The sequence below is a fragment of the Manis pentadactyla genome, chromosome 3 (assembly GCF_030020395.1).
Source record: "Manis pentadactyla isolate mManPen7 chromosome 3, mManPen7.hap1, whole genome shotgun sequence".
NCBI classification, from domain to species: Eukaryota; Metazoa; Chordata; class Mammalia; order Pholidota; family Manidae; genus Manis; species Manis pentadactyla.
In genome coordinates, this window is record NC_080021.1 from 214,986,691 (window position 1) to 215,012,383 (window position 25,693).

A 25,693-nucleotide genomic window follows, 5' to 3' on the forward strand; every position below is an offset into this window, starting at 1 on the left:
TTCCGGGGCGGAGAGGCTTAGTGGTGCAGTGAGGGACAAACAAAAGGAGGCGCCGGAGGGGCGCAGCTGCCAGTGGCAGGACGGAGCGGCGGGGGCCCGGGGCTGCCAGCTGGGCGGCCGGGCGCGGCGGGCCCAGGTGAGTGGGAGGGGTGGGGAAAGGGGCGCGGGCTGTCACCTCTCGAGATTCACTCCTACACGCCCCTGGCCACCTGCCGGACCTCGGCTACCCTAGAAACCCCGGGTAGCCTGGGGTCCCCCAGCTGGGGCCGGGTCCCTGGGGACTTCCCGCGGCAGCTCAGGCCTACCTCCGGACTCCCCATTCCCCGAGTTTCCGGGGCTCCACCCTCTCCCCGGTGCCGCGGCGCGCGAGCCCCCTCCCAGGCACCCCAGTGTCTCCCTCCGCTCTACATACCGGGAGTTTCCGCCTCTGCTCCCCAGGTCCCCTTGTCATCCCCTGGGTTCCCCCAGATTCTCACCCCTCCACACACACACTCCCCCCTTCTCAGAGGTTCCACCTCTGGGCTCTCTCCTATGCGGCTGTTTTTCAGAGGCTCTCCCTGCTGCCTCCTCCTGGCCCACTCCTCTTCTGGACCTCTCTCTCCTCCTGGTCTGGCGGGAACAGCGCCGTGACTGGGGGCAGGATCCCTGGCTAGGCTATTGGGGCCTTTCCGCGCTGGGGTTCCTGAAAAGATGGCTCCAGGGTCTGAGGCCCTGGACCCTGCCTGTGTCCTGTGTATCCACATGGGGCTGAGAGCCAGATCTGATGAGGTCCCGGCTGGAGACGCAGCAAAGTTGGCTCCCAGGCTGAAGGAGCTTAGCTGCAGGTCCTTGCCGTTGGTGATGATTCTGCTCCTTTTGTTGATTGCTTCTTCCCCTTGGTTTGGAGTGGAGTGAACCAAGATTGGGCTGGTTCTCAGCTGATGCAACTGCTGCCTTTTTTGGGAAAGGAGAGATGGCTGGGGTTGTCCAGCAACATCCTCCTGATGGGGACTTGGCTGGACGGGTGGGGCCTCCCTTGATGCCTTTTCCCCTGTCCTATCCCAGGAAGCCTTTTGAGAATGAGGTGTGAGGAAGAGGAGGGAAAGGGCTTGAAAGGGAATTTGGGCCTAAAATTGTGGAGGAAGGATTTGGGGGAGCTGAAAGGCTCAAGAAGACCTCTCCCACTTTTTCCACTAGGAGTACTTTAAACCTCTGCCAAACTGTTTCCTGCTCACTGAACAGACAGACTGGAGGCAGGAGGAGGCGGCCTGCTGGTGGTGATACTTCCTGCATACGGGATGGGGGGGGTGGTTGTTCAGAGGGACTGGGCAGTGCCTGTGGCTCAGTCACACTTGGCATTGCCTTCATGAAGGTCAAATCTTGTGGCTCCTGCCGGGAGGCCAGGACAGATGACTGGTGCTGGGGGACTGGCTTTTGGAGACGTGCTAGGGCTTGTCTGGCCTCTGCCTCCCTGTCTTCCCAGGTTTAGAGGTTCTTTAGGGTTGGGTCTAATACCCCTCTGCCTTCCAGGGGCTGTGGAGCACAGAGCAGGGGCCCAAGAAATCTTTGCGAGTTCTTCCTGGAACTCAACCAGAGGCTTTTGTACTCCATCCCTTGGGCACACCCAGTAGGAACCAATTTCCTTTGCAAACTTTGAGTGGCCTTTCTGGACAGTGGGGGCTCCTGAGGATTGCCTCAATAGCTCAGAACTAGGGCTGGTGGCTGGGCTTAGGTTGCTGCCTGACTTGGCCTGGACCTTACATATAGTAGTTGGAGGGGAGGAATTAGCCTGATTCCTGACTGCTCCAGAGAGGGGAGATGATTCCAGGTTTTCACATGTGGACACTGAGGCACAGGCTAATGCTCAGAGAACTCATAGGGAGTCAGGTGGGATAGATGTGGGGCCCTAGAGCCCCCGCACACCATCTCTCCATCCCATGACTCATTTCATTCAGTCACTCATTCAGTCATTCGACCATCCTTTTGTAGGTGCCGGCCCTGGGCCAGGCATGGTGCTAGGCGAAACCAGCCCTTGGCCTCCTCTGAGCTGCAGTCTGGGAGGAGAGACAGACAGGAAAGCATTGACACAGTGGCCAGCATAATAATAGAAATGCTGCAGAGGCAGCTCAAAGGAAGGTGGTATTAGCACAGAGTGAGTATGTAGTGGGTGGTCAGTGTGTTTCCTAGAAGAGGAAGGACTAGAAGAATCAGCGACAGGGAGTCCAGAGGCCCGAGTTCTGGTCCTGGCTCTGTCTCGGGCAAGTGACTGGGCTTCCCAGCCTCAGTGAGTATCCCTGTCCTTGCCCAGGAGGGCGGGTGGGGGTAGAGACTGGCTTAGGTGAACGCTGTGCCTTTCAGGTGTAGGTGCTCTGCTGCCAGTTGCTGGGTTAGTGATTTGTCTCCCCGTCAGGCTGGAGGTCGGCTTCTGCTTCCGCTCCATCACAGTCCTGGCCTGGCATAGAGCAGGTGTGAGAGATGCTCTGTCTTAAATGGCTCACAGGCTCCGCAATCCCTCCCTCTGTGTGCCTGTACACTACCCCACTCCACCCCTTCCTGCTGACTCCTGTTTAGCCTTTGGCCGTCCCTGATGGCTGGGCCACACTCCCCCAACCCGTACTGTAGCCTTGATCACACTCTTCTTCCCACCCTGCTAACTTATCTTGTTCATTCTTGTGAACAGTTCTGAGCAGAGTGCCTGGCAGGTAGTATATGCTCAGTAAATTCTCCTTGAGTCCAAGTCATGTGTCTGGGCTCAGGCTGTCTTTGCCTGGATCCGGCTCACCACTCACTGCCTCCCACCTCCAGTCCTAGGCCTAGCCAGGCTGAAGGCTCAGCATTCTCTAGAGGTCATCTTCTCTCCCCTCCAGGCAAACATGTGCTGTTCTTTCTGCCTGGAATGTTCTTTCTCCAACTCCTACTCTTCCTCAGGAGTCGACTCAGGCAACACCTCTTTGCAGAGCTTCCCCGGCCCCACTAGTCTGAGTCTAGTGCTTCTTCTATGTTCCCATAGCTTCTGGGTACCCCCCAGCAGAGCTCTGGGCTTCCAAGAGCCAACTGTAATTGTTGTCTTGGCATCTCCCCTGTACACTGTCTGAATCTCTCTTTGTCACCCTAGAGCCTAGCCCAGGGCTTGGCACCGAGCAGGCTCAGGATATATTGGCAGCACAGCAGGTAACTCTGATAGTCACACACACCCCTGCTGACGGTAGCTCTTGCTTCCTTGTAGGGAGGCAGCTTCAATGGAGCGAAAGGAATGCCAGGACCCTGCCCAGACAGACATGGGCCAGCCTCAGCACCGAGAGCCAGCACACAGATAGCAGAGCCATCGCGGGGTAAGGACTGGGGCCCCTCTCCCTCCAGGCCAGCCTCAGCCTCCAGTCCTCCACCTGGGGAGCAAAGGGCAGGATCTCTGTTTCTGCAACCCCTTACTCTTCTCACTGGAGGTCCAGGGCATCTAAGGCAGAGGTGGCAGAGGACAGAATTCCACCGCTTTCTTCCAGCTCGGTGGCTAGCTGAGTAGGACGTGGTTGCTGTAGGCTCCCAGTGCTCACGTTACGTTTCATAGCAAACCTCTGTTTTGTCTTCCTCAGTCTGCTCAGTGTGGGTTGGTGTTAGAGTTGTCTCGTGACCCCATTCCCAAGGTGTGTTCCTTGGAACACCAGTTTCTTTGGTCACAGGGGTTAGATAACTCTGGAAAACAACAACTTCTTGTTTTCCTTGCTGCAGGACTTCTCAGAGCCTTGAAGTTAGCATGATGAGTCTCTGAGAGGGAGCTGGCAGGTCATGTTTCCCCACACTTCTTTGACCACATGGACATCTTGGGGGACTGGGGTTCCTTAGCCTATGTTTTGGAAAATGGTTCCCAAAGGCAGGAGTGTGCACTAGTTAGGATTCAGCTTTCTAGTCAGACCACGGTTTGCGTCCCAGCTGCCATGTGCTGAATCAGTGGCTGTTGGGCCAATCACAGTTCCTCTCTGTGCCTCAGTTTCACCATCTGTGAAAAGGGGATAATCCTAGCACCTTGCCTCCCTTTAGGGTATTATGAAGATCAAATGTGTTGATATGGGGAAGGCACTTAGCAGAGTGTGCGTTTCAGGACATGTTCCATAAGCATAGCAGGTGTGCACATCGACTACTTTGTAATTCGTAGAAAGCACACCCTTATTAGTGATCCCCTTCGATCAGTACAGGAAGCTTAGGCCGTGGCCTTTATCGCCATTACAGATGTGGAAACTATGGCTCAGAGGGAGGAAGCAACTTGCCTGAACTCTTCAGGAAGGAAAGCAGGGACATGGGACTTGAACTGGATCCTGGAATCATGGGCCAGAATCCTTTGTTCTGTGCCTGACATCTCCCGGCATCCACCTCTCACTTCGGCTTCTTGTTAAGGAAGGCCTGGCCTTCCCCAGCCTGGAGTTGAAAAGAAATAGTAATCTTATTTTTTGCATGTAATTATCAACACAGTTGCATGTCCATTTTTTGTTTTTATAATGTTTTGATTTTATTGACATATAGAAAGTGAAAGTGTCTTGAGAGCCCCTCTCCGGAGATGGGACTGAGGAGGGCATATTCTTCAACGTGTGGTGTGACCGTTTGCTTATTTTTCCCAAATCAAGCCCTCTCAGAGCTGCTGGTCCACAGCTCGCTCCTGTTTCACTTGACCGGCACGCCCGGACCTCTTTCCCAGGCCCGGGCAGGTCTGTGCCTGAGTCCCGTCACTGTGCCCTGACACTCTCCTGTTTCTCCACCTTCATTGCTCCCCTCCTTCTCCATCCCAGGGATTTTGAGCCGTTTGCCAGAGCATTTCAGCAGCAGAGGGGGGTGGGAAATGCCTGGTGTGAGATTCTGTTGACTCTTCTGTTTATTGGGACCAGGTCAGCAACCCCTGGCCAGCCCTGCCCTGTAGGAGTTTCCTGTTGGTTTTGAGGAATTCTGCCCCCCGCAGAGGAGAGGCCTGGGCTGAAGTCTTTTTGGTCAGTGATGAGCAGGAAGCAGCAGGTCCTACTTATCTGAGCTCAGAATTCCTCCTCCGTGCCAGGGACAGCGTGGGGGGAATGCTGTGGGCTGGCCTGAGAGGTTTTGGCCTCTAGGCCTTGGCGTCTGCTGTCTGCCTGAGACAGGGGCCTGGGCGGGGGTTTGCAGGTGAGACACACAGGCTGTGCTTGCCTGCGTCTGGTCCTGACCCCGTTGACCCTGCAGTTCCTGGCAGGAGCCTTGGCCCGCTTGGAGTGCTCCCTTCAGGTTTTAGCCTCCAGTGCGGGCAGGGGAGGAGAAGGCAGAGGGGCTGCCCTTGGCCTGCTCTGTTGGGGCATTGGCAACCTCAGGATGAGTTTGGGCCGGTCCCGCATCCCGGCTGTGGGCAGCGGGGAGAGCATGGTCTGGCCGGACCGAGCTGGGAACGCGGCTGGGCTGGAGCCGGTGCTCAGGCTCACTGGCCTGACCTCCTCCTCCCATTTCTTCCTCCTCTCCCTGGAGTCTCTTTTTCCTTGCACAAGTCACTTCTAGAGAGTCCCAGGAGCAGACAGATGATGCTCTTTCTTTCCACCTTCTCCCTCCTCCCAGCAGCCGTCCCCTGGTCATCCTCTACGGCCACCGTCCAAGCTCTAGGCGGGGTGCCAGGTCAGCATGTACGTTTACCACGTCACCCACCACAACCTTCTTTGTGAGGTCGTTTCTCCACCTACAGGCGAGGAGACCAGGGCGAGGGGGAACAAAGGCTCCTGCCCCAAGTTGTGCAGCTTGGATGGCAAAGCAAGAACTTGAACCCAGGGCTGTTTGCCTTGGCAGCCTGCGCTCTTCCTACCCCACCTTCCGTTTTCCTTTTTTCTAGGTTCTCAGGCTTGGGGGTACTTCAGAGCTGCCTGGGAGCTTGTTTAAAATGCTGTTTCCTCTGGGTGCATGGCCACAGACCTGGGGGGCTGGGCTCAGGAATCTGCACTTTGAAGAAGCTCCCTGGCCGACATGAGGCTGGGGGTCTGCAGACCATGCGGGAAACCCTGACAAGCGCGACTCTCTCAGCTCTGGGCCCACCCATGAGGGTGTCCTTCTGCGCCTGGAGCCGGCGTCCTGGGTATAGAAGTCGGGCTGAGTCCCCTCAGGACCCAGGTTTTAGTGACTTCCAGTGTGTTTGGGTTGGGGGTGGGATGTAACCGTCCCTCCTCAAGGATGTATTGGCCTGAGGTTTCTAGAACGGCTTTTACTCCCAGCCACAAACAGCCCTTGCTGTCTTTCCTGATGTGTTTCTACCACACCTCAAATCTTGTAGCAAGCTCTGTTTGACCGCCTCTTGAGGGCTTAAAATATCACAATTAAATAGATTGCTACACTACATAGCCTCACTCCCGCACCCGAGTAAAAATGGCTGTAAAGTTCGACAGCTCTCACGTGCCACCTGGATATCCTCAGAGGCGCCGCTGCCAACCTTATGCGCCCTCACAGAGTCGGCATGTTGGTAGCCGCACTGACCAGGAGCAGGGCGGCGCGGAATCCTGCACCTCCCATCTCCCAGCTGGCACCCGGGGTCAGGATCCCTGCGGGCAGCCCCCTCCAGCCCAGGGAGCCGGCAGCAGGCCGCTTACCCCCGGCCAGGGCCCTCTGTCCAGTCTCCTGGGACCTCAGCAGAAGATGCGTCTGCACCTCCCTTAGACTTCTGCCCACCCTTCCTATCTAGGAAGGGAACACTGGTATTCATAGCAGATTAAGACCTGTCTCTAAGGCCCCTCTGCCCCCGTGGGCCCAGACCTGACACCTGGCTTCTGGGCTCAAACCCAGAGCCGGCTCCATTCCCAGTTCCCAGAAGCTGTACCTGAGAGACTGGAGGCCTCTGACTGATGCTGGCAGCCTGCTCCCGTGTCCTGAGGAGATCTTGATTCCTCAGGGGAAGGGGTCTTGTCCCGTGAAGATTCCCAGGGTTCTGGGTGCTCAGGTAGGTCCGTCCAGGAGGCCTGTTTGCCTTTGAGGCAGATTGACACAGTGGAAAGTCAGACTTGAACGCTCTTTGCCACCATTTTTCAGCTGTGTGGCCTTGAGTAGGTCACCCAGATCCTTTCCACTCATAAAGGGAGTGATAAAACCGTAGCAGCAGCTGACTTTACAGAGTCTCACTACCTGGATGGCTCTGGGCTAAAAGCCTCATTCCGTCCTTATTACAACCCTCTTGAGGAGTGAACTCCAGCCATTTCACAGAGGACACCAGAGCCCTGGGAGATGAAGTGACATCGCCAAGGTCACACACCGGTGAAGTGGGGAGCCACCTTACAGGTTCTCTTGGAGACTGGGACCTGAGGCTCAGGAAGTACTGCGCATGATGCCGGCACTCAGCCCACGCCAGGAGCCCCAGCCTGGCCTGCTGCTTCTGTGTGCTTGGCTCGGGAACCAGTGCGGGAAGCCCCAGGTGGGTGCCCCTCACCTGTCCCCCTTCATCCTGGAAGGCAGGCCACAGCCTTGCACATTTGCATGGGGATGAACCTGTTGGGGTGGCCTAGCCCAAAGGTGAGAGCAGCTTGGGACTGAAACTTGTTCCCTCCTGCCCCGGACGGTCTCCCCTCTTCCTGTCCCGGGAACTGAGGGTGTGCCCTTCCAAGCAGGCTGAGTGCGGAGCCAGGCAGAGCCCCCCCCACCGCCCCACAGCTGCTGACTCACTGGGCTGGGTGTGGGGGCCTAGAGGGCAGAGCCCTGCTCTTGGGTGGGTGGGACCGCATGCGCCAGATGGCCAGATGAGACCCCTTCCTCCCACTCCTGGCTCTGGGACCAGAGGAGGCCCCGGGGCGCTGACTGCGGAGCAGATTCCCAGGCCTGGAGCCCTCCCAGGGCAGGGCCAGGGCCACAGCGTCTTCCTGGGCCCTCTGGGGAATGGCCCTTCCCCCTCCCGGGAGGAACAGCCTTCCCAACTGTGGTGCGGAGGGGCCCCAGCCTCCTGCCTCCTGTCCTGCCTGGGAAGTTTTCCCAGCATCTCTGGGCTTTAACAAAAGCCTCTCTGTGCCCTGTTTACCCACCGCCTGGCCTGCCTTCCATGGCTCAGGTGTGAAAGCCAAATACTAGGCGGTGGTGGGGCTGGAGCACCTTGGGGCAGGTCGCCCTCTGGGACAGGGGAAGCATGTCATTTCTTTGACTCCCTTCTCTGTCTGTAAGAAGCATCAGGAGGAAATCACAGACATGGACCGGGCTTGACACCTACAGGGTGGTTCTGAGAGCAAATTGCCAGCTCTACTTGCGTCTCTTCCCGGGAGCCTGAGCCTGGCAGGGGTGCCAGAAGCCCAAGGCTCTTGAGTGTGGTCCGTGAGAACTGGAGGTGCTGGCACCTCTGGGCGGCCTGGTCTGCCCTGGGAGGTGTCTGTGCTTGCGGCTCAGCCCTCATCTGTGTGTCTCCCCGCTGAATTCTGGGAGGGTTTTCCATGATGGCAGGTGGGTTGTGTTAACTATAGTGCATTTCCTCGTGTCAGGTATTTAGATTGTCACATACATATCATATCATTTTTGATCCTTACAATGTGCCGTGATACTCGCATTTTGCAGTAGAGGAAACAGGCTCAGAGAGGAAAAGTCAGTCATCCCCAGCAGCTGCGCCCACTGACTGCAGTGAGGACTGCACGTAGGAGTTTGGTGCCGCCCGGCAGGGGCGGGCAGGGCGGCTTAGCGCTTCTCTCGCAGGCTCGGTGGCAGGCTCTTCTCAGAAACTCTGTTCCTAAGAAACCACACAGTGAGGGAAGCCTTTCGGTTTTCCCTCACTTATAAAAGTGAGAAATTCAAACAACAGAAGACTGTGTAGTGCAGACAGTCCTCTGATCTTACCCACCCTCAGACTTAAAACTCATACAGTTCTGTGTGTAATTTCCCAGGTTTTACTATGCATACATTAATACTAAGTTGGTTACTGATAATTTTTAAAAAGTAGAATGGAGTCATACTTTTTTTTCCCTAATTTTTAAAATTGTGGCAAAATACATAGGACATAAAATTTACCATCTTAACCATTTGTAAGTGTACAGGTCAGTGGCATCACATTCACATCGTTGGCAACCGTTACCACCGTCCATCTCCAGAATTTTTTTCATCTTGCAAAATAAACTCTATACTCATTAAGCACCAACTCCCACGTTCTGCTCTCACCCCAGCCCCCAGCAACCACGATCCTACTTTGTGTCCCTCTGAATTTGACCACTCTAGGGACCTCATCTGAGTGGAATCATAGAGTGTTCTTTTGTGACTGGCTTCTTTCTTTCTTTTTTCTTTCTATTATTAAAGTATCAAAGATATACAATCTTATGATGCTTTCAAATACACAACACAGTGATTCAACTTTACGCCGTATCATCAAGTCCTCACCCCTCTGCCGCGGTCACTGTCATAGCAATATGTGCCTGGCTTCTTCCAGGGTACATTTTATATACCGGTCAGAGTCTTGTTTCTTTCTTAAATTAATGTCTCTTGAACATCTTTTGGGTCACTGAATGCAGATCTAAGAGGTAGGCAGCAGTATTCTTTTTTTAGAGACTCAAAAACAGAGGCTTGTGCTAAATAATTTGCCTGGGTAATGGAATTATTTCATTCTAGAGCTGGTTTTGAACCCTTGTCTCCCCAGTTCCGAAGCTCTTGCTCTTTGCATTCCCCGAGATCTGCCTGCTGCCAGAGGCAGGATAGGGGGCTCCCTGGCTTGCTTACCTGATCCTCCCCTTCCCAAAGGCAAGGATGCTGTGGCCCCGCCACAGGAACTTGGTCCTACTTCTCCCCACCTGCATGTGCTGTACTGTGCGGAGGGTCTGGCTGCATCTTGCCCACCTCTGCATCTCCCTGGGGGTAGGGCAGGACCAGCAGGGGTGACGCTGCTCTCTGTTCTGCAGTATCATCAGAGACCACAGGTGCCTCTGCGTCAGGGGGGAGCAGGCCAGTAGGAAGGAGGGGTTGAATCTGCTGCCTGGCAATCCAGCTAGTGGTTGCTGCCTCCCACTGAGTGTGGCCAGTGTGAGGACCAGCCAGAAGGGGTAGAAACAGGTGATTGTTTTGGTAAATTTTTTGTCAAATAGTTGAAGCACACAGAAAGGTTTGAAACTAGGACAAATCCAGGACTCAGCTTTGATGGATCTTAATGTTTTGTGATAATTGCTTCAGATATTTCCTCTCTCCTAATAATTTCAGGCGCATTTGAAGCCTCTTCCCCAATCCTGTTTTCTTCCCTCTTGAGGTGAAATTACTATTTTGATATTAGGGCTCTCTCCATGCACGTTTATACCTTCACTGTACTTGGATGTATATGATATAGAAAACTTTACATAACATGTATATTTTAGAACTCATTTTTTGGCTCAGCATTTTTTTTGTGTGTGTGTTTGATGACTACATTCTTTTTTTTTCAGCATTGTTTTTGAGATCTATCCACGTGGATACATGTAGCTGTAGTTCATTAACTTCCATGGTTTTAGCATTCCACTATGTGATTAGAGTGGTTTCTCCTCCCATTGATGGGTGCTGGTGTTTTACTATTAGGGATGACTCTTGTGTGAGCATGCTTGTCCATGGCTTCATGTACGTGTGTAAAGCAACTCTAAGATTTATAACGAGGAGAAAAATGGGTGGACTGTACGACTTGTGTGCATCCTAACTCCTCATCCAGGAATTCAACATTTTGGTCAATCACAGGCAAGTGAAATGGCATCTGATTGCATTCCCTTTAGTAATGAGATTAATAATTATTTCATGCATTAATTTACATTTGTATTTTTCTCTGTGAATTGTCTATTCATATACTTTGCCATTTTTTCCTATTACCTTTTTCTTATGTTTGTAGGAGTTCTGTATTTGTTTTGGATATTAATCCTTTGTAGTTGTACACATTGCAAATATCTCCTACAAGTCTGTGGGTTCTTTTCACTTATTATAGTGTCCTTTGATGTGCACAGATTTTAATCTTAATGTGATCAATATGTCAATCTCTTCCTATAAGGATTTGTCGTCTGTGATAAGAAATCCTTCCCTGTCTTACAGATATTAAGATGATCTCTTAGATTTTTCTTTAAGGGTTTTCAAGTTTTGTCTTACGTCTTTAATTGACTGGAATTTATTTTCCTGTAAGGAGGTAGATGGGGCCATGCTTTTTGCAGGTATCTGAAGGTCAGCTTCCTTTATGGGTGCCCAATCTTTCCCCCTTACCTGTAACACCAACACTGTCATGTCTAAGTTCCCAGAAATCTTGGGGTCTGTTCCCTTTGACCCATCCACCTATCCATACATCAACACTATATTGCCTGAATTCCTGTAGCTTTCTAGTAAATCTCTTCCTACCTTACTCTCTTAAATTGTCTTATCTATTCTTGATCCTTTGGAATTGTGATTTTAAAAAATCTTTCTTAATTACCTGAGTAACATAATAGAAACTAGAGGTAAGTTTGGGGTGAAAAAAAAAACTATAAACAGCAGTCTAGCCTCACTGACAGTGTTGTTCAAATATATATAAAACTTATCACAGAAGGGTTATTCTGCCACAGTTTGGTTACCTGCTCTGCATTTAGCAGACTTCAGACGTTTTTCTCATGTCATCAAGTCATCAGTGTTTTCCTCCAGCATGTTTACATTTTTCATAGTATTCCATCATCTGACCATTTAATAAGTATTTAACCAGTTGCCCAATAACAAGCATCTGGGTTGTTTCCAGTTTCCCTGGAGTATAAATAACCCTGTGATAAACATTAACTGAATCTTTGTCCTAGAGTCTTTCCCAGATGATTGCCACCCTCCCTCCTATCACCTCTTCTAACTGGGCTCAGCCCAGTTCAGCGAACCTTCACTCCACCATCTGCATTCCAGGTTCTGCACAAGGGGCCCGGCGAATCTGGACTTGCCCTTGTCCTCAGGGCTCCCAGCCTCCCCCGCCGACAGTCCCCTGGTGGTGTCCTGCCCACTGCCTCCCAGCCAGGGGTCTCCAACCTCACTGGTGGAGCTTAATCCCTGACCTCTAGGAGGGCACAGCCTCCAGCTTAAAGTGAGGCATCTGTTCTAGAAGACAGAGAATTAGCTAGACTTGAGCTCAGATAGCAGGCACATTGCCTTTTTGTCCTTTCTCAGCCTCCCCTATTTCAACCCTTTGATCTTTGTACTCTATTCAGGATCCTTGCCAAATTCTCCATCTCTTGGGCCTAAGACCTACCCTGACCCAACTCTTGTTGCCCTCTTGAAATCACCCTCTTGGAACACCCGATCTCTACCCCGACAGGGGCCAGTTTTTTCTTTCTTTCTTTTTTTTTTTTAAGGCTCTATTTATTTTAAATTCTGTACTATTTTTCAGTCACAAAGGTAATGCATGCTGGACTATTTGCAATAGCCAAGATATGGAAGCAACCTAAGTGTCCATCAGTAGATGAATGGATAAAGAAGATGTGGTACATATACACAATGGTACATATACACTTGTTCAGCCATAAGAAGAAAACAAACCCTACCATTTGCAACAACATGGATGGAGCTAGAGGGTATTATGCTCAGAGAAAGACAAGTACCAAATGATTTCTCTCATTTGTGGAGTATGGCAACGAAACAAAACTGAAGGAACAAAACAGCAGGAGACTCACAGACTCCAAGAAGGAACTAGTGGTTACCAAAGGGAAGGGGGTTGGGGAGAAGGGGATTAAAGGGCATTATGATTAGCATACATAATGTAGCGGGGGGCACGGGAGAGGCAGTATAGTACAGAGAAGACAAGTAGTGACTCTATAGCATCTTACTAGTCTGATGGACAGTGGCTGTAATGGGGTATGTGGCGGGGGACTTGATGATATGGGTGGATATAATAACCACAATGTTGCTCATGTGAAACCCCTTAAAAGATTGTATATCAATGATACCTTAATAAAAAAAAAAGATAATGCATGCTGGGCTCCACCGCAGATCTGGGTTTGAAGGTGGCCTCTGTCACAGTGTGAAATTAGACAAATGACTTCTCTCCCTGAGCCTTGGTTTCCCTGTCTGTAAAGTGGGCATGAGTATTATCCAACCTTAAAAAGGAAGTACATTCTGACATGTGCTACAACATGGATAAACCTCGAGGACATTCTGTTAAGTGAAATAAGCCAGTCACAAAAGGACAAATGTTGTGTGCTTCTCCTTAAATGAGGTCCCTAGAGGAGTCAAATCATAGAGACAGAAAGGAGAATGCGGGCCGGGGGAATGGGGAGTTGTTTAGTGGCTATAGTTTCAGTTTTGCAAGATGAGAAGAGTTATGGAGCTGGGCGGTGGTGATGGTTCACACAACAGCATCAATGTATTTAATGCCACTGAACTGTACACCTAAAAATAGTTAAAATGGTAGCTTTTATGTTACCAGTATTTTACCACAATAAAAAAAATGTGGGGAAAATTAGGTGAGTGCCAAAACCATGGGCATCTCCTGGGCTTGTGAGGCCTCTGGGCTTCGCACTTATTGCCAGCCTGAGGATGGGAAGCCGCTCCCCTGTGGTGGTTAGTCACCTTGAATCACCCACCTTCCGGGCAGGTCGCCCCCTGGGGGCCCGTCGCCTCCCCCAGGGCTCTTGGGGCCGGGCAGGGTAGGGAGGGCCAAGGCCGCTGCTTCCTCCACCCTGTGCCCAGAGGTGCCAGCCTGCATCCACCCGACCTTGCTGCTGCCCGCCTCCGCCACACCCCACACCCCCAGGGCCATGCACCTCGCTGCGCCGCACTCTGTCCTGGCCCCGATCAGGCGCCCTCTTGAGATGGTCTGAATTTATTGAGCACCTGCCCTTGTCAGGGAACGTCCTCTACTGTGTGGCCGAAAACACCTGGCGTCCTTGGTACAGTGGAGGGGAAACGTCCCTGAGCTAAGGAGACTGCGGGAGCCTCAGGGACTGGCGTGACTGTGCCCTCCAGGAAGTTCCTGCTGTGGCCAAGGCTGTCCTCTGCCCTGACACAGGGTCCGGTTGCTCAGGCATTGCTGCCTCCCCCATTCCCCACATGTTCACACTGGACTGAAAGGCCCCTGAGGCATGGGGTGCACCTTGGTCACTTTTATTGCCCTCAGGGGACCGAGCCAAGGGCTGGTGGAGAGTTCCAGATGCGCTGAGTCCAGGTGTCTGGGGGGTGGACTGGACTGTTTCCTGCCGCTCTGAGCCGCCAGTTCCCTCAGCGGTCAGCAGCGGTCAGCAGCTCCCGCCTCAGGACCAGGGGTCAGGAAGGCAACAGGTGAAGCCCCGGGCCAGCAAGAGCCCAGAGGCAGCTCGTCACCCAGAAGCTGGGCGCCTCCAGTGGGGCTGCACACCCTCTCCCCTCCTGAAGTAAGGCTGGAACCACATCCTGCCGGGTCCCAAACCGCCCTCCCCCGGCGTCTCGCATCCTGCTGTGGCAGTCGTGTTCTGGACTCTCGGGGGGCAGGCTCCTGCACCCCTTGGGCTCCTCCCTTCCGGTCCCCAATCTTCGGGCGCCTCCCTGGGTGTGGACGCGGGGACCGGGAAGGGAGGGACGAGTGTCGGGTGCCTTCCAGCTGGAGGCTGGCTGGCTGATTCAGCAGGCCCTCCTCTGTGGAGTCCCGCTTCCCCAGGAGCGTGGGTGGCCTGAGCAGCCAGCTGGTCGTCAGAGGGCCCGGGCCTTCCTGTGGCCAGGCACTTGCTCACCCTGGCTCCGGAGTCGTGGCCTCCCCAGGAGGGCTGAGCCCAGGGAACTCTGGGGGGAGGGGACGCAGGGCTCCTGGGCTGATTCTTGGCCCTCACGCAGTCAGGGGCAGCGAGCTAACGTGGTGAGGAGGTGGAGGGACAGGCTGGGTTTCGTCTCAGGTCTGCCGAGTAGTAGAGTGATGGTGGGCAGCAGACTTCACCTCCCCAAACCTTAGTTCCCCCGTCTGTGGAATGGGGCCGAAGAGAGGCCCTCTGGGCACTGAGGGGATTTCACGAGGCAGATGCCATGGTGAGGGCCAGGCCGGGCCTGCGACACGTCTGTCTGTAGAGTGCTCCGGTTCCCTCACAGGGTCCTGGCTGGCTCCCGTCCTGTTCCCCGCCCCCACCCCAGCCTGCTCTCGGAAGACGGGACGGGAAGCATTTGGCCTTCACAGAGGCCGTTTTACGATGGGTTCGCTACTGGTGTTAATATTTTCAGTGCTCAAAATAAGGTGGCCCAGCCGCAGAACCTCGGCACCCTTGTTCTTCTACCAAGGAAAACCGACCCATTTGTTAAAATCCAGGTATTTCAACCATAATTTAAAGTCTAGATTCTAGATTAGAAAATAGGGAGTAAAGTAAAGTCACAATTTTATTTTAAAAAAATACACAGATAGGACTGGAAAGTTATCACTCAATTGAAGTTATCAGTGGGTAACCCTGGGCAGTGTTCTCCCAGGGGATTTTTTTTATTCTCATGCTTTTTTGTATTTTCCCAGTTTTCCAGTGAATACCTAGTATCTTTTCTATCTTGTTACAGTCTTAAGACTGTTCATTAAAAGAGCAACATATGATGCAGGGTGGTCCTGCACAACCCAACCTGACGACAGGATCCCTTTGGCACATTGATTTTGTTGCAAACTTCCTCCATGTCACTGGCTGCATTTCCTGAAAGTGTCTTCTTATCCAGTGTTTCCCAAACACAGCCAGTCACCAGTGTCACTGATGTCACATGTTAAAATCAGATTCCCAGGCTCTACTGGACTCTCCAGAGGCCTCATGCTGCTGCTGTGTTTATGCAACTGGGATCCTGTCCTCCGGCTTGGGGTCTTGTTTTCTTGTCCTCCTGTCCTTATGTGGCCTTGCACCCAGGAGCCCGTCATCACACCTCCCGTGTGTGTCCTTCCCATGCTCCCAGACGCCTATGTGGACAACATCCTGCCCGGTCACAAACTGCCTGCACACATGTAGAATTTTTTAAGCTTCCCTTTTTGTTTCACAAAAGTGAGTTCATATTAAGCCTCCTCTTCTGCATTTGGCTTTTCTCACGCTTCACATAAATCTCTTGAGGCGACTAGCACACTTTATGGCAGCTAGTTCCAAGTGAATGGGAGTTCTCAGTGAGTCCCTTCGGTCAGTCGCATCATTAATAGGCTGGGGTCTAGAGAGGAATCCCCAGGTGCTCTTGCTGGAAGGCCGGGGCATGCCGCTATGGAGGCCACGTTAGCGACCTGTCAGTGTAGGCCCTGACCTCGGAGCTCAGTCCTCCTTCTGTTAAAGGGGGAGGCCACCTGCCCTCCCCTGCTCTGGTTTCCCAGCCACCCAGTGACCACACGGTTTCTGGAGAAGGACCCGTCCTCGGGCTGCCTGCGCATGGCCAGGCTGTGACTTCCAACCAGACTCAGTGCAGTTTTGGGTGATGGAGCATTGTCTGCGTCCCCTGATCCCTCGGTCCCAGAAAGCCAGGCTGCCTGAAGTAACCCCCTGCTGTGGGTCCCTTCCAGATTGAACCATGATTCCAGTGACAGAGCTCCGCTACTTCGCGGACACGCAGCCCGCCTACCGGATCCTGAAGCCGTGGTGGGACGTGTTCACTGACTACATCTCCATCGTCATGTTGATGATCGCGGTCTTTGGAGGCACGCTGCAGGTCACCCAGGACAAGATGATCTGCCTGCCTTGCAAGTGGGTCACCAAGGACTCCTGCAACGACTCATTCCGGGGCTGGGCTGCTTCTGGCCCAGAGCCCACGTACCCAAACTCCACGATCCTGCCAACCCCTGAGGCAGGCCCCACGGGCATCAAGTACGATCTGGACCGGCACCAGTACAATTATGTGGACGCCGTGTGCTATGAGAACCGCCTGCACTGGTTCGCCAAGTACTTCCCCTACCTGGTGCTTCTGCACACGCTCATCTTCCTGGCCTGCAGCAACTTCTGGTTTAAGTTCCCACGCACCAGCTCGAAGCTGGAGCACTTTGTGTCTATCCTGCTCAAGTGCTTTGACTCCCCCTGGACCACGCGGGCCCTGTCGGAGACAGTGGTAGAGGAGAGCGACCCCAAGCCGGCCTTCAGCAAGATGAATGGCTCCATGGACAAGAAGTCATCGACGGTCAGCGAGGATGTGGAGGCCACCGTGCCCATGCTGCAGCGGACCAAGTCCCGTATCGAGCAGGGCATCGTGGACCGCTCGGAGACAGGTGTGCTGGATAAGAAGGAGGGGGAGCAGGCCAAGGCACTGTTTGAGAAGGTGAAGAAGTTTCGGACCCACGTGGAGGAGGGGGACATCGTGTACCGTCTCTACATGCGGCAGACCATCATCAAGGTGATCAAGTTCATCCTCATCATCTGCTACACCGTCTACTACGTGCACAACATCAAGTTCGACGTGGACTGCACCGTGGACATCGAGAGCCTGACAGGCTACCGCACCTACCGGTGTGCCCACCCACTGGCCACTCTCTTCAAGATCCTGGCGTCCTTCTACATCAGCCTGGTCATCTTCTACGGCCTCATCTGCATGTACACGCTGTGGTGGATGCTGCGGCGCTCGCTCAAGAAGTACTCGTTCGAGTCGATCCGGGAGGAGAGCAGCTACAGTGACATCCCTGACGTCAAGAACGACTTCGCCTTCATGCTGCATCTCATCGACCAGTACGACCCACTCTACTCAAAGCGCTTCGCCGTCTTCCTGTCAGAGGTGAGTGAGAACAAGCTGCGGCAGCTGAACCTCAACAACGAGTGGACACTGGACAAGCTGCGGCAGCGGCTCACCAAGAACGCACAGGACAAGCTGGAGCTGCACCTGTTCATGCTCAGCGGCATCCCCGACACTGTGTTTGACCTGGTGGAGCTGGAGGTTCTGAAGCTGGAGCTGATCCCCGACGTGACCATCCCACCCAGCATCGCCCAGCTCACGGGCCTCAAGGAGCTGTGGCTGTACCACACGGCGGCCAAGATCGAGGCGCCCGCCCTGGCCTTCCTGCGCGAGAACCTGCGCGCCCTGCACATCAAGTTCACGGACATCAAGGAGATCCCGCTGTGGATCTACAGCCTGAAGACCCTGGAGGAACTGCACCTGACAGGCAACCTGAGCGCGGAGAACAACCGCTACATTGTGATTGACGGGCTGCGCGAGCTCAAGCGCCTCAAGGTGCTGCGGCTCAAGAGCAACCTGAGCAAGCTGCCGCAGGTGGTCACCGACGTGGGCGTGCACCTGCAGAAGCTGTCCATCAACAACGAGGGCACCAAGCTCATCGTCCTCAACAGCCTCAAGAAGATGGTGAATCTGACCGAGCTGGAGCTGATCCGCTGTGACCTGGAGCGCATCCCCCACTCCATCTTCAGCCTCCACAACCTGCAGGAGATCGACCTCAAGGACAACAACCTCAAGACCATCGAGGAGATCATCAGCTTCCAGCACCTGCACCGTCTCACCTGCCTTAAGCTGTGGTACAACCACATCGCCTACATCCCCATCCAGATCGGCAACCTCACCAACCTTGAGCGCCTCTATCTGAACCGCAACAAGATCGAGAAGATCCCCACCCAGCTCTTCTACTGCCGCAAGCTGCGCTACCTGGACCTCAGCCACAACAACCTCACCCTCCTCCCCGCCGACATTGGCCTCCTGCAGAACCTCCAGAATCTGGCCGTCACGGCCAACCGGGTAAGGTGCCTGGCAGCGGCCCAGTGCCTCTGGGAAGACTGCTTCTCCTGCATTTGGAGTCCTCACCTGCAGTCCCCAGAGCCTCCCAGGAGGAGCTTTTAAACACATAGACTCCTGGGCCCCACTCCAGACCTGCTGTGTAGGGATCTCTGGGGCTGGGAGCCTGTCCTTGCCAGTAAATGCTGCAGAGGTCTCCTGCTAGGAGGGTTGATGTGGGATAGTGGGGTGACCTTGGGTGGGTTCCTTGTAGGCTGGTGGGGTGCATGGGCAGGAGGCTGCATTGTTTGAGGTAGGACTTAGCCTGGAGCTTATGAATGGAGCCTGGAGCTTGCTCAGATTGTTCTGGACCAGATTTGGAGCCGAGGGGCCAATCTGGGGTCCACTGGGTACAGAAACTTTGGATGACTCATGCTTGCTGAGGTGAAGCCAAGCAGTCTCCAAAACTAGTGCTACCCACACCCCTTGCCCCTCTGCATTTCAGGGTTAGTGGAGGGCAGAGTTGGGCTTAGTTGGTGCTGACTTGTCACACCTGCCTTTCTGGAGAGGAAATTGTGCAAACCATTGTGGGCTGGGCTGGCAGTGTGGGAGGCCACACCCTGGAGACACACTTGAGACCATTGGCAGGCCTTGTGAGCCTGCCCCTTGCCTGGTGAGGAAGCCGCCCACCCAGGGTCCCCTCCACGGAGACAGGCAGGGGAGGTTAAGGGCAGGGTGCTCCTGTGGCTCTGTGGTCTGGCTTCTGCCATGGAAACAGCTGCAGCTACTGGGGGGACCTTCCCGTGCCCACCCTTCCTGGGGGCCTGTGGGGTGGTTGGCAATGGAAAAAAGAAGTCTCCCTGGTCCCAGCATTCAGGATGGATACTCGCACGGGGAGGTGGGTGGTGGTAGCAGCCCGGAGCCAGGGTCTGGAGACTGAGGGGAGACTGGAGTCAGCCGTCTTTGTGCCTCCATCTCAGGCAGGGGCACGAAGCAGCCGTGCTGGCTGATGGAGCGCTTGCTCTGTGTCAGCCTTGTGCTGGGCAGCATCTCCCGGCAGCCTGCTGAGTGCTCTGGGCTGGAGCCGTGTCCAGCTGCCTCAGACACAGAGGCAGGAGGCCCCTGAAATGCCCTGGGAAAGGGCAGACCTTTGCCAGCATCCCTCAGATTGGAGTCCAGACCTCCCCTTGCCTCTCCCCGAAGCCCCTCTTACTGCAAACCAGCCTGTCTCCTCTCTGTATCAGAGACTGTGACAAATCCTATCTCCCCCCAACCCCTGCCCCCAAATTATGCTTATGCACTCACGTGTGAGTGTGCAAGGGCAAAATCAGATCCTGGGTTGCTGTACTCTGGAGAATCTCCCCCCGGGGGGGATCTGGGCTCCCAAGGGGAAACCGCGTTTGGGAAGCACTGGACAGACCCAGCCAGACAGGACCCAGTGACTGCCCCAGGGCGGAGCCAGATTGCCCCTGGAGTTGGGTCACACTTGGGCATCCCGTGACCCCTTGTAACGACTGGTCTGTCCTGGGAGCTGTGAGGGCATACGGGCTTGATGGGCCCTCCCACCCAGTGGCGTCCAGCCAGGCTCCCTGTTATGTCGCCCACCCCCAGCTCCTCACCCAAGCATGCCTGGTAGGTAATGCCTGTCGGCTGAGGTCACCCTCGGGAAAGGAGCTGGCAGCAAGCATGCCGAACCCAAGGAGGAGACCCTCTGGACACCCTTTTAGCACACTGCTTAATCACATCCTGTCTCCACCCCCCTGGGGTGCCAGAGGCTTGTTAGGGAAAAAAGTTCACTTGGGACAATCCTAGTCAGGCCCTCCTTCTATGCTGGAGCCCCTTCTTCCTCCCTCTGGGCCTGGTGGTTCCTTGTGGGCTACCGTGGGCTCCGGCTGGACAGGGAGGGGTGGGTGTGGCCTGGCTCAGGCACTTGGTTGCTATTTTCCAGGTTGAAACTCATGTGAACAGATAGCTTGATAAGACAGGAATTATCCGTCCACTCACCCATTTAATCTTTGATTTGGCAAGTGTTTTCTGAACATTCCTGGTGTGGAGTAAGGCACTTCAGAGTGACACAGGGACAAACAGGGCCCACCGCTGCCCATCATGAGGAAAGGCAGGTGCCCAGCAGTGCGCATAGCACAAGAGCTCCTTGGGGCATGAGGCTCCCGCACATTGGGGAGTGGCCATAGCCCCAACTTACCCCGGGGCAGGCGGGCCTCCTAGAGGAAGGGACCTCACGTGGCTCTGAAGGCTGAGGAGTTAGCCAGGCAAAGAGGAAAGGGCGATTCTTCTGGTAGTTTCTATCCATAAGGAACTGAAAGCCCGTGGGGGCGGATTGCGGAGCTGAGCTGCCTCTGGAGTTTGGACTGTCCCCAGAGGCCAGGGCCGACGGGAGCATCCTGTTCTCTGCTCATATCTGCCTTTGTTTCGTATCTTCACTTGTTTTGGTCCGTGGCCCTTGCCACGCCCTAGGGTGACGGCAGGGTCCTCGGCTCTTAGGTTCAATGCCTGACTTGCAGCCGATGTTCCCCAAATTCCCAGTGATTGAACGGGTGAAGGAATGAACTGACTTACAGCTCAGAAAGCGTGCCCTTGCTGCAGCGCGCGGGTGGGCTGGAGGGAGAAGAGCTGACGGAAGGCCGTGTGCAGCCATCAGGCTGGGGGTGAAGCCTGGGCTGGCAGAGCTGCCAGGGATGGGGAGGCCTGGGTGGGTTTGGGGGAGACTTGGAGGTGGAGTCTGCAGGACATGAGTTGGGGTCGGACAGTGGAGAGAGGGAAACAAACGTCTGAGGTGATGAGTTTTGTCACTTGGCTGCCTGGGAAGGCGAGGAGACAGGCATGGGCACAGGTTTTCAGAGGAGAGGGCCTGCCTCGTGGTGGGTGTCTGGGGCCCCTGGGACATCCCAGGGACCAGACTGAGTCAGCCTGAAGCTCAAGGAGGCTCATGGGTAAAGAGGGTCCTTGACAAGACCACCAGGGCAGAGGATGGAGGGAGTCTGGCTGGAGCCTTTGGGAGGCAGGGTGGGAGAGCAAGGCCAGGCAGGAGCACGGGGGCTCACAGCGCAGGGGGAGCAGGAAAGGAGAACGGATTGAGGTGCGTGGACTAGAGTGATGTTTGGTGACTGTGGCCAGATAGTCTCAAGGATGGATGGGGCAGAAACCAGATCAGAAGGGCTGAGGAGAGAAGGCGTCTTCCCAGATGGTTTGTCAGGAGGGTGGGAGAGCCACGGAGCAGCCCCGGAGGGTTGTCTTTACCTCAAAGACCAGGGAGACTTGAGGCTGTGGCAGTGCTGCTGCGGGAGCCATTGAGGCCCCCGAGGAGGTGGCCAGGGGGGATTGGGGTGATGGCAACTCCTTCAAGCCTTCAGCAGCTGAGCGCCCTCTGGGAGGAAGGTCGAGTCCGAAGGGTGTGTGTGTGTGTGTGTGTGTGTGTCTGTGTGTCTGTCCGTCCCTAGCAGGCCCCTCCTTTTCCTCCTGTCTGTGGGGCCTGGAGAGCGTGCTCTAGCTGGGATGGGGGATATCAGGGAGGGTGCTCTGTGTGTGAACCCCAGTGTGGCCACTCACTGGTCTGAGCCTTTCCTGACCCTGCCTGTGTCATCCAGAGAGGCCACTGTGGTGGGAGTGGGGTTTCTGGGGGGCTCTGGCCCCTCAGTCCTGCCAGAGCCCATGCCCCATGTGTCCTTCCTCTCACTTTCCTGTCCCTGACCTTCAGCCCTGATGACTTCTGCCTCATTCCTGACCGCTGGGGACAACAGTGGCAGAATTGGAGGTCCAGGGCAGGAGTTTCTTTTAAACATCCACGTTGTCCCCCATGGCCTTGTCTCTGCCTGGCCGTGGCCACACAGGCTTCCCTGCCGGGAAGACCAAGTTCCTCACCCAGAACAGGGGTCCTCTTCCAAAAATGGCTGGAGAGAGCCAGAGCCCACGAGGCTGAGCCCCGTGTTTGCCCAGGGGTTCTTAGCCACAGAACGTGTGAGCTGAGAGGCATTCTAGCCCAACCCTATAATTCTACAGATGGGAAAACCACGGCCCAGGGAGGGAAAGGGACCTCCCTGTGAGCGCCAAGTTTGGCAGAATGGGAACACAGCAGAGGCTCTGAATCGGAGGAAGCAAGGCTTACGTGCTCCCTTGACGCTTGCTGGCTCTGCAGCCGTGGACATGTTGCATTTCCCCTCCTTAGCAGGAAATGGAGACAGCAACAGAAGTTATTGTACCGTCTCCCCGTCATCCTCAGTGGGGAGCGGGGCGCACATGTCCTGGCTCCTGCCCTGCTGGTGGGGTCCCTCCTGCCCATCATATCGGAAGGAGGTTGTTTTAGGACAGATGGGGACAATAAGAACCCATGACTGCTCCCAGAAGGGCAGGGAAGAAGATGGCTGTTCCGGAGCCCTGCCTGTGTCCTGGGAGCCGTGGCATGTCTCCACCTGGGTCTCAGTGTCTGCTCCTTGCTCCACCGAAGGTGTGCACGGTTAGCAGAGTCTGGGCTACCGAACTGGGTGCAAATCTTGGTTCCACCACTTTCCAGCTGTGAACCGCTGGGCAAGTTAGCTTCTTCAGGGCCTCGGTCATCCCATCTGTAAAATGGAGAGAGTGTTTACAGAGTATTCACAGGTAGTTCTGAGCTTTAAATGAGTTAATAGTGTTGGCGCTCAGAGCAAGCCAACCGTGTGGTAAGCTGCATGTGGGGTTGCCCATTATTCAGATTTTGTAAAATCGGAAGGAGGGGAGATTCCAAAAGGCCATTACTGGGCTGCCCGCATTCATGATCAGCCTATGACTTGACTGAAGAGGAAACAGGCGCAGGAACGGGAGGCAGCACAGCTGGGATTCACCCCTGTTGGCCAGCTCTCCCCAGTTCTCAACAGCGAAAGGCACGGAGTTTTCTCATGTGCTGCTCTGCTTTCATAAATGGTTCTTAAATCCAGCAGGAGCAGCGGGGGGCAGCTCACCTGGCTGCGGGTGAGCTCTGAGCGGGGCAGCGGGAGGTGGCATTGCTGGTAGCTGGCTAGTGTGATAAAGCTCTGTAGGGTGCCAGGTGCTGAGAGACACGGGGAAGCAAGGTGGACCCAGTTCTGCCCTCTCATAGTCCACAGTCTCAGGGTGACAGGTGACTAGGCATTTTCACCATGGAGGGCTCAGTGCTGCCTGGGGAGTATGTGTGCCATAGGTTACCCAGGAGGTAAGGGAAGGCTTCCTGGAGGAAGTGATTACAGAGCTGAGACCTGAAGTACATGTGGAAATTAGCCAGACTTTGGCCCGACTCTGCTGGTGCTTGGGGTCTGGGGATGCTGAAATGGGCGTCAGAGAAGGTGCTGGTGCCTGAGGGAAGGGGGCCTTGGGCCCAGACGCCCCAGGTCTAAGCTGTACCCGTCTCACTGTGGCCCTGTGCTCCTTCCCCTGCAGATTGAGGTGCTCCCCCCAGAGCTTTTTCAGTGCCGGAAGCTGCGGACCCTGCACCTGGGCAACAACGTGCTGCAGTCACTGCCCTCACGGGTGGGCGAGCTGACCAACCTGACCCAGATTGAGCTGCGGGGCAACCGGCTGGAGTGCCTGCCCGTGGAGCTGGGCGAGTGCCCGCTGCTGAAGCGCAGCGGCCTGGTGGTGGAGGAGGACCTGTTCAACACGCTGCCGCCCGAAGTGAAGGACCGGCTGTGGCGGGCGGACAAGGAGCAGGCCTGAGCCCCGGCGGGTCCTCGGCCCGCGGACCCAGAAACCCCAGGACAACCAGCCGGGCTGAGCGACAGGACAGTACCTGAGGGGCTGGCCCCTTTTCCCTCCGAGACTCCTGGCCCCCAGGGCGGGCGCCTGTGGGGACGTGAGAGACCTGTGGTCTGTCTCAGAGCGCAGTATTTGGACAATCAGGGCCTCCTCCCTGGAGGCTGTGTCTGCCCCAGAGGCTGAGCTGACATCGGAGGTCCCGGGATACTTTCTTAGCTCTTGGTATTTATTTTCTCCACCTCCCGCCCCCTCCCTCCAGGTAACTTATACATTCCCGAGAAAGCTCAGCTCAGATGGGGGTGTTTCAGGAAGGGTAGGCGATGTTTCCTTTCCCTTTTTAGGGGATGCTGCCGGCATTTAGTGCCTCCCCTTCCCCCCGACTGGAGCGGAGCAGTCCAGGGGAACCGGCTGTGGACAGTGCCCTTGTGGTACCAGGCTGGCCTCTGCTGCCATGGCCTGTGGGAGAAAGGCCACCAGGGGGAAAGGCTAGGCCTGGGGCTTGCCTCATCAATTTTAGATTTTTTTTTTGTAAAGGATTTTTTTTTTAAGCATTGAAAATCGATGGCTTGGGTATGAAAAAGAAAAACTTAAAAAAAAAAAAAAGACACTAAAGGCCAGTGAGTGGGGGTCTCAGGGCAGGGTGGCAGCTTCCCTTGAGCAGAGCAGCAGGACGCCGACTTCCTGCCCCTGGAGTGTGGCCAGCAGGATGTCTTCTGAATCTGGTGTGACCATGGTCCAGGAGCTCTGTGTGTTCCTTTCCTCTCCTGGGGCGGGGATTGTTTTGTTTTGTTTTGTTTTTGCGTCTTGTTTCCTTTCTCCTCCATGTGTCTTGGCAGGCACTCATTTCTGTGGCTGTTGGCCAAAGGGAATGTTCTGGAGCTGCCAAGAAAGGAGGAGATTCTGGGTTGGCTAATCCCCGGATGAACGGTGCTCCATCCTCCCTGTCCCCCAGTGTCCAGGAGCCGAGAGGAGCTACCTCGCCCGGGCTCAGCTTTCCCACCTCTTGTGTCATGAGTTTGCCCAATGCCAGCACCAGCCTCAGTTGCTCACATCAGCCCTGTCCACACCTGGTCCTTAAGAACAGATACTTGGAAGTGGGCTCACAGGTGGGGAAGTCACCGCTAGGAGGGCAGTCTCCCCAGGTTTTGGTTCCAGTTTCTGTCCCAGGCGCCTGGCACACACAACCCACTCAGCGCCTGATGGCAGAACGCCACCTCACTTTAGATCTGTCACTGAGGTCCCCTCCTTAGAAGTGTCCCCGCCTTAGATCAATCCCTCGGACACTAAGGCACCTTTTAGCGTCTCTTGTCTTAATGATTATGTCCACTGTCTGTCCTTGTGTGTTTCTGCGTCGTGTCATTGGATGTAATCTTCAGAAATAATGCACACTAGCCTCTGATAACCGTGCAGCAATCCGTTACACGTGGGTCTGAACTGGTAGACTCAGTCCAAATAGCAAATAAATCTCAAAGTAACCCTGCAAGGTCTCCATGTCGTT

General features: G+C 54.8%; 1 protein-coding gene across 6 annotated transcripts; it reads left to right on the plus strand.

Moving 5' to 3' along the window:
* The first annotated feature begins 6 nt into the window (after positions 1–6).
* Positions 7–25,678, plus strand: LRRC8A (leucine rich repeat containing 8 VRAC subunit A). Of its 6 annotated transcripts, none has more exons than XM_036913655.2 (5): positions 63–136; positions 1,177–1,256; positions 3,210–3,311; positions 16,334–18,498; positions 23,881–25,678. In XM_036913655.2, the coding sequence occupies exons 4-5, from the start codon at positions 16,342–16,344 to the stop codon at positions 24,154–24,156; spliced, it is 2,433 nt and encodes an 810-aa protein (XP_036769550.1). In that variant the 5' UTR covers positions 63–136; positions 1,177–1,256; positions 3,210–3,311; positions 16,334–16,341; the 3' UTR covers positions 24,157–25,678. The 6 variants fall into 6 exon arrangements, with proteins under 6 accessions (XP_036769547.1, XP_036769553.1, XP_036769550.1 ...); XM_036913656.2 differs by having other exon boundaries at positions 65–136; positions 3,206–3,311; XM_057499107.1 differs by having other exon boundaries at positions 67–136; positions 1,177–1,253; positions 3,206–3,311.
* The last annotated feature ends 15 nt before the right edge of the window (positions 25,679–25,693 follow it).

Coding starts and splice junctions, on each gene's coding strand:
- LRRC8A (XM_036913652.2), top strand. CDS start 16,342: ATGATTCCAGTGACAGAGCTCCGCTACTTCGCGGACACGCAGCCCGCC. Junction 18,499..23,880: donor TGGCCGTCACGGCCAACCGG/GTAAGGTGCCTG, acceptor CTTCCCCTGCAG/ATTGAGGTGCTCCCCCCAGA.